At 40.0% G+C, this 8,540-nt stretch overlaps 1 protein-coding gene across 3 annotated transcripts in view; it reads right to left on the bottom strand.

The window, feature by feature from the left end:
• Positions 1-1,466: 1,466 nt before the first annotated feature.
• LOC139383822 (gamma-aminobutyric acid receptor subunit beta-1-like) overlaps positions 1,467-8,540 on the bottom strand; it is a 49,616-nt gene continuing 42,542 nt past the window's right edge. For all 3 annotated transcript variants that reach the window (XM_071128393.1, XM_071128394.1, XM_071128395.1), the window contains 2 exons: positions 2,140-2,393; positions 1,467-1,966 (listed from right to left, as the gene is read on the bottom strand). In XM_071128393.1, the coding sequence (XP_070984494.1) occupies positions 1,592-1,966; positions 2,140-2,393 (629 nt within the window). In that variant the 3' untranslated portion in view covers positions 1,467-1,591. The remainder of the gene's footprint in view (positions 1,967-2,139; positions 2,394-8,540) is intronic.

Here is an 8,540-nt window from a genome sequence, read left to right as displayed (position 1 = left end):
GGTTAGAGTATAATTACAGGGAAGTGAACAAATTCATTGAAATCCAAATAAATAAATAACCTCAGCGCACCACTCCTGTTATTTTTATGCACCAAAGCAATGAGGCCAAAGGATTTCCATGGCAAATCTTATAGCTGTCGAATATCCCGTTTTATGCTATGCCAGTTCTTCTGATGCTAGAACAGTTTTACAGAGGCCAAGGCGTTTATGAGTGGAGATCATTTAGTATAATGTTAATGTTAGTATATCTACTTGTGTTTGCCATTTAACGTATAACTTTTTGAATAGCCGAGCTGCACTATAGGTTACTTACTATACTATGTGCAAATATGCTGTACAGTACTGTGTATTTGAACAGAGATTTTGTGTTGGCTGCACTTGGCTCAACCATCTACAGCATGTATTATCAGGGCTTGCGCATTTTGATGTTGTTTCGAAAGCATGGTGACATCATAAGTCATTCTTTACCTGATTTCTTTTAAAGAAAATTACATTTTACATGCTCACAGACGCTGTGAGAATAGATACAAATTTGAACAAATTTTGATTTTTAAGATTAGTTGATTTCCAATTCACTTCTGTCCTGTAGTTACCCTAAATGCAATGATTGTTCAAAAGCATACAGTAATACATGTAGACTCAACTATGGAGCCTTTGCTAAGGTTTCATACAAAGGAAAGAAAACGGGCTTTGTTTTACAGTGCAAAAAGCCGGTAAGCACACATGCATCTAGCATTAACCAACAAAATCAAGTCACACATTAAGAACATGCAAAGTAGCATGTTCTTCAACTCACTGAATACCGCCTTAGTCACAAGGTGTGGACTCAACACAATGAGAACTGCCTTAATCATGGGAGGAAGAGTAAATACTTAATTGAGGATGAACTTTGAATATTTTAACTCATAGTTAAAACAAATGAGAACTACCTTATTCACAGAGATGAGTTCAACCAAACAAGGACTTCCTAAACCACAAGATGAAGTTTTACTCAGCAAGGATTTGCTTCAATAACAAGATAGGGTTTAACTAAGAGAAAACTGTATTTGTTATTACCCACAGTTTTTGCAATGTTTTTTTCTCTCTAGAAGCAAATAAAAGTTGTGTTTACGGACCACATGCAGAGGCTGAGAGGAAATAAGGTGAGAACAGGATTTCTTAATAAATAAAATGCAGTTGCAGCCTAAGAGTAACAATGAAGTCACCAAAGTCCATTTTTGGCACAAAGTTCAGACTTACAAATGCAGGTGAACACTTTCACCTCCTCTTAATTCTGTACTAATTTTCACTATTTCTATTTTGTACGGATAAATACAGCAAAAAGGTGAGAGAATTTATTAAATTATACTTCTATTTTTATATATATATATATATATATATATATATATATATATATATATATATATATATTTATTTATTTATTTATATCATATAATAAATTGTATTTACATTGAAAAGACATCCGCTTCGCCTCGCATTCCTCAAACAGAAGTCATACAAACTGGGCAGAATTTAACTCCCCTCTCTTTTACCCTTGCTGTACAAGAACCTAGCTAGCTAAACAAACCTCTAGCGGGAATAGCCACGCACCCTAGTGGACGTAGTACAGCCAGTAGACCAAGTTGAAGAAGGTGAAGGCGATAGGGAAGATGACACGGGACCACTTGTCTATGGCGTTGACGTCCGTCAGGTCAGGGATCTTGACTTTGAGCTGCGACGCCCTCCTCCTCAAACGACTCTTCTTGTGGCCGACTGGCCGGTCGAGGGCTGGTCGACCGTACAGGTCTCGGCTGGCCATGGGCTTACGGTACTGTATGCTGGCGCTGTCGTAGGAGAACATGGTGGCCCGCGGGTCGTTGAGAGCCCCTATCATTTCAGCCCCGGTCATCCCGGCCATGCCCCCCATCCCGCCCATCTCGTTACGGATCTCCAGATTGGTCAGGAGGATATTGCCGTGGGCGTCCACCTGGTGAGGGAGATAGGGACAAGGAAGTGAGGTCACAATATATTACAGAACACAACAGACCATGAGCTTTGATCATTTGAAGTTTGGAAAACATTTATGCCAACTCGTCTTTTTTGTTGATTTTCATATGCCAGAGACTTTGAATATCGAAACGCGAGACCCCCCACTCCTACCTGCACTTTGTTACTCTCCAATCGGCTCTTATTTTCATTATTGGTTTGAGCTGCTTTCTCTGCCACCTTTTTCTGCAAGTGAGGCCCCCGTCCGAAGAAGATGTAGTTGACAAAGGCATACTCCAGCAGAGCGAGGAAGACGAACACGAAGCAGCCCATCAGGTAGATGTCTATAGCCTTGACGTAGGGGATTTTGGGCAAAGTCTCTCTCAAGTGGGTGTTGATGGTGGTCATGGTCAGCACAGTGGTTATGCCTGGGGGAGGAAGGGAAAGGAAGGAATGGCTCAGAGTCATGGTTAGTTTAAGGTTTAGATGAGGGATCTTAAGCTCCTATACACGATGCACAGGCTTTTGTCTTTCAAGACACGTGCCCTAAGAAATGGGAGACTTCTGGGTATCATAGAAACAAGGATGTGGAAAAGACCTCTACATGACTTGATGATCTCGATAATTCAATCCAGTCCCAAGCTGCATTCTAAATGCATGGACTTCTGTATGGGGAACAAGGTCAGAATGCTAATATACCACTCATATTATTGTCTCTGTATTAAACCAAGGTGTGGGAACAAGGGGGGAAAAAACAATTTCTTCGGTCTGAAGGTAGTGCATACCAATATGTTACCTACGTTGACCTGATACATACCTTATTTACATTTACCTGTGAAAATGCCAAATGACAGTTGCCATCAGTGTCCGTCACATGCATGACACCTCTGAGCTCCAGGCGAAAACACTGGACAAGCATGGATCCAGAACAGTGTTATATTGTATTCAAGTGAGACAGTTCTCAGAAGAGCAATGCACAACTAGATAGTGCCTTGGTGTGAAGTTGTCACTCAGCCACAATGCTACATTCACTGTGACACTGACTCTTGGGAGTTAACAAGAACAAGCTGACCCAACTCAACATGGCTCAGCACACAGGCATTCCAATCACTCACTGCTCATTCACTTCACCTCATCTCACAACTGCTCACTTCATACAAACAGATGGATGTAAAAATGTGCCCTGCGTTACTGCATTAGATATGTGAACTGGGATCACAAGATGGAAGATCACTGTTCGTTTAGGCATCGTTTTAGTCTATACATACAATGTTTGGTCTACACAAAACTGTTAGATCAAAATAACGACATCAGTATATAAGACTAATAGATTTGTTAGACTTTGGTTTACAAAACTATCTACACCCATGTAGGCTACATGTATGAACTGTATACAATTATGTATATTACTCACTTAGGCGTGAGACTCATGTAAGAGTAACATGTAAAGTAAGAAACAAACTCATTTTATAAATCAGCCATGCACAATCAGTTCCACATTATACTTAAAGGACAAAATGCCAAATTTTTGCAGGTACACTACATGACCAAAAGTATGTGGACATCTGCTCGTCCAACATCTCATTCAAAAATCATCGGCATTAATATGGAGTTGGTCCCCCTTTGCTGCTATAACAGCCTCCACTCTTATGGGAAGGCATTCCACTAGATGTTGAAACATCGCTGCGGGGACTTGCTTCCATTCAGCCACAAGAGCATTAGTGAGGTCGGGCACTGATGTTGGGTGATTAGGCCTGGCTTGCAGTCGGCATTCCAATTCACCACAAAAGTGTTCGATGGAGTTGTGTTCCGGGCTCTGTGCAGGCCAGTCAAGTTCTTCCACATCGATCTCGACAAACCATTTCTGTATGGACCTCGCTTTGTGCACTGGGGCATTGTCATACTGAAACAGGAAAGGGCCTTCCCCAAACTGTTACCACAAAGTTGGAAGCACAGAATCGTCTAGAATGTCCTTGTATGCTGTAGCGTTAAGATTTCCCTTCACATGAAAAACAACCCCAGACCATTATTCCTCATCCACCAAACTTTACAGTTGCCCCTATGCATTTGGGCAGGTAGCGTTATCCGTTAAGATTTCCCTTCACCGGAACTAAGGGGCCTAAGCCCAAATCATGAAAAACAGCCCCAGACCATTATTCCTCCACCACCAAACTTTACAGTCTAATTTGGTAGCGTTCTTCTGGCATCCGTCAAACCCAGATTAGTCTGTCAGAATGCCAGATGGTGAAGTGTGATTCATTACTCCAGAGAATGTGTTTCCACTGCTCCAGAGTCCAATGGCGGGGAGCTTTACACCACTCCAGCCGACTCTTGGCATTGTGATCTTAGGCTTGTGTGCTTGGCCATGGAAACCCATTTCATGGAGCTCCTGACGAACAGTTCTTGTGCTAACATTGGTTCCAGGAACTCGGTAGTGAGTGTTGTAACCGAGGACAGACAATTTTCAAGCGTTGCGTGCTTCAGGACTCGGTGGTCCCGTTCTGTGAGCTTGTGTGGCCTACCACTTCGCGGCTGAGCCGTTGTTGCACCTAGACGTTTCCACTTCAAAATAACTGCACTTACATTTGAACGGGGCAGCTCTAGCAGGGCAGAAAGTTGACAAACTGTCTTGTTGGAAAGGTGGCTTCCTAAGACAGTGCCACATTGAAAAGTCACTGAGCTCTTCATTAAAGCCATTCTACTGCCAATGTTTGTATATGGAGATTACTGTGTTAACCGATTTTATACACCTGTCAGCAACGGGTGTAGCTGAAATAGCCATATCCACTAATTTGAAAGGGTGCACACATACATACATATATATACACATATATATACATATACATATATACATATATATATATATATATATATATATACATATATACATATATATATATATATATATACATACATATATACATATATATACACATATATATATATATATATATATATATATATACACATATATATATATATATATATATCTCACACACACGCACAGTTGAAGTCGGAAGGTACATACAGTGCCTTGCGAAAGTATTCGGCCCCCTTGAACTTTGCGACCTTTTGCCACATTTCAGGCTTCAAACATAAAGATATAAAACTATTTTTTTGTGAAGAATCAACAACAAGTGGGACACAATCATCAAGTGGAACGACATTTATTGGATATTTCAAACTTTTTTAACAAATCAAAAACTGAAAAATTGGGCGTGCAAAATTATTCAGCCTCTTTACTTTCAGTGCAGCAAACTCTCTCCAGAAGTTCAGTGAGGATCTCTGAATGATCCAATGTTGAACTAAATGACTAATGATGATACATACAATCCACCTGTGTGTAATCAAGACATACCCCAAGCGACTTACAGCTGTAATCGCAGCAAAAGGTGGCGCTACAAAGTATTAACTTAAGGGGGCTGAATAATTTTGCACGCCCAATTTTTCAGTTTTCGATTTGTTAAAAAAAGTTTGAAATATCCAATAAATGTCGTTCCACTTCATGATTGTGTCCCACTTGTTGTTGATTCTTCACAAAAAAATACAGTTTTATATCTTTATGTTTGAAGCCTGAAATGTGGCAAAAGGTCGCAAAGTTCAAGGGGGCCGAATACTTTCGCAAGGCACTGTATACCTTAGTCAAATACATTTAAACTCAGTTTTTCACAACTCCTGACATTTAATCCTAGTACAAATTCCCTGTCGTAGGTCAGTTAGGATCACCACTTTATTTTAAGAAGGTGAAATGTCAGAATAATAGTAGAGAATGATTTATTTAAGCTTTTATTTCTTTCATCACATTCCCAGTGGGTCAGAAGTTTACATACACTCAATTAGTATTTGGTAGCATTTCCTTTCAATTATATAACTTGGGTCAAGAGCTGGTGTAACTGAGTCAGGTTTGTAGGCCTCCTTGCTCACACATGCTTTTTCAGTTATGCCCACAAATTTTCAATGGGATTGAGGTCAGGGCTTTGTGATGGCCACTCCAATACCTTGACTTTGTTGTCCTTAAGCCATTTTGCCACAACTTTGGAAGTATGCTTGGTGTCATTGTCCATTTGGAAGACCCATTTGCGACCAAGCTTCAACTTCCTGACTGATGTTTTGAGATGTTGCTTCAATATATCCACATAATTTTTCTACCTCATGATGCCATCTATTTTGTGAAGTGCACCAGAAAATCAAAAATATAGGAGCATCAGTAGCTCTAGCTAGCTTAATAACTGTGGTGTGAAATATTTACACTTTTACAGTTAGTTAGCAACCGTTTCTTCGCTAGCTACGGTAACGCCTCCTTATAATGCCTCAAAATGTTATTTACTGATTCTTTAGTTGTTCCACAGATAACGTTCTCTGATTCTTTGCTTTGGTACATTTCAGCTCTCACCTTAAACTCAGGTTATATCACTGATGCTCACCAATGAGTCAGTAGCTAGTCCACTGTGTGTTTTGTAAGGGTACAAACTGCCTCAGGGGTAGGGCAACCATGCATGTGAGGACACAAGGACACACTGCTGAGGGGTGTGTGTTTGTGTGTACACTCGACCTTGATGACAATGAGCATTTCAGGATTCATCTCTGACCTCCATGTCGTGGCTGCAAGGAACCCCATATTGGATGAGGTAGTAAGCACCTAAAGAATCACTGTGCTTTGGAGGATGAATAGGTAGCCCTTAACTGTGCCTTTGGGGCTGTGTGTGTCAGTCTATCTTAAGACTGTGTCCGTGTGCATGGATGCATACCGCCTAGGGTGCTGTGTGTAAGTGTACACCAAGGTTATTATAGTTTTGTGTTTTTAGATTCGTTTTTATTCTGTTCGTTTTAATATTTCAGTTTAGTTTCAGTTAGTTTTCAGATCTGATTGACAAGTTTAATAAAAACATTTCTATTTAGTTTTATATGATTTCATTTCAGTTTTAGAGACAAAAAAAACCTATGCTTGGGAGACTATGAGCCATGTATGTGTTGTATAGTTTTTGTGATTTTTGAGAGGTCACTTCATGTCACTGTGGGGCAGTAATGCACAAGGTGATACAAATAATAATAATACTTTATTACATTTGTAAACGCGCTTTTCATTATACTGAATAATCGCAAAGTGCTTAAATTAAAATGTAAAAAAAATACAAAAAATTACGCTACAAGTAGGGTTGCAAAGGGTCGGGAAAACGTCCTGGGATTTTGCTTAAATTCATCAAAAAGGTTAGCTTATAACAGTGAACTTTTTTTTGTGGGATACACAAGGCAATTCTAGGTCTTGTGTTATTTTGTTTAAACTATCCCCAATTCAATGGAATTGCAACCCTCTGCATGCCCAGTGCATTCTTCTATCACAGCTGATTCTCAAGATCTTGCACACCAATGAGATGCTATTAAGCCCACACTACTACACTGTCTGAGCCAAGGACTACATGCTTTCTGGTAAGTTTTGATTACAATACTGGGTGGGGTGAATATTTTCTATATGACATACATTTTTATTAACTAGTAAATAGTAGCCTACAGCAAAGTGTGTTTAAATCATGTTTTATTTATTTATTTTATTTGACCTTTATTTAACTAGGCAAGTCAGTTAAGAACTAATTCTTATTTTCAATGACGGCCTAGGAACAGTGGGTTAACTGCCTGTTCAGGGGCAGAACGACAGATTTGTACCTTGTCAGCTCTAACTACTAGGCTACCCTGCCGCTACAATTTCCGCTAGTTAGTTTTTGCTACCATGTGGGTTTTAGCTTGCTTGAGCCTGCTAATTGAGGTGTTAATTCCATACATGTTCCATTTTAAAACATTTATCTTACAAAGGAGTTGTTTAATCTAACTAACTATCTGTACATTGAATTGTATATTTTATTTTTTCAAAAAAAATTCAAATCTTTACAGGAAAATGCCACAAGCACTATCTGTTGTGTGGAAACATTTCACTGCAGCTAATGTAGAAGGAAAAGCTGTGTACATTTGCAAATACTGTGCCAAATCATATGTGAAGAATCCCACAGAGATACAGAATCATCTGGCCAAGTGCATAAAGTTCCCTCAGCGCTCACAACAAGCAACCTCTGACAAAAGTCCCTCAACTTGATGAAAAATGATGAATCAGACACCTTATCGATAACAACAGCTCATGGTCCTCCTGGAATCAGACGTTTTTTTTACTTAATGGAGGAACGTAGTCAGAGAAATGCTGATGAATGTCTTGCTCGAGCTGTGTATGCAACTGGTTCACCGCTGATGCTCACAGGCATCACACCCATTGGCTGTGCTGCTCATGTATTGAATCTGCTCTCCAAGAACATCATGGCACTGAAAACAATGGATACACTCTACAAGAGAGCCAAGGAAATGGTTAGGTATGTGAAGGGTCATCAAGTTATAGCAGCAATCTACCTCACCAAGCAAAGTGAGAAGAATAAGAGCACCACATTGAAGCTGCCCAGCAACACCCGTTGGGGTGGTATTGTCATCTTGTTTGACAGTCTCCTGGAGGGGAAGGAGTATCGCCAAGAAATGGCCATATCACAGTCTGCCGATATGGACAAACCCATCAAGAGGATCCTCCTGGATGATGCATT

Source organism: Oncorhynchus clarkii, chromosome 25, assembly GCF_045791955.1.
Source record: "Oncorhynchus clarkii lewisi isolate Uvic-CL-2024 chromosome 25, UVic_Ocla_1.0, whole genome shotgun sequence".
NCBI classification, from domain to species: Eukaryota; Metazoa; Chordata; class Actinopteri; order Salmoniformes; family Salmonidae; genus Oncorhynchus; species Oncorhynchus clarkii.
The sequence above is the reverse complement of the archived record's forward strand: the minus strand, read 5'-3'. Positions and strand labels throughout refer to the sequence as shown.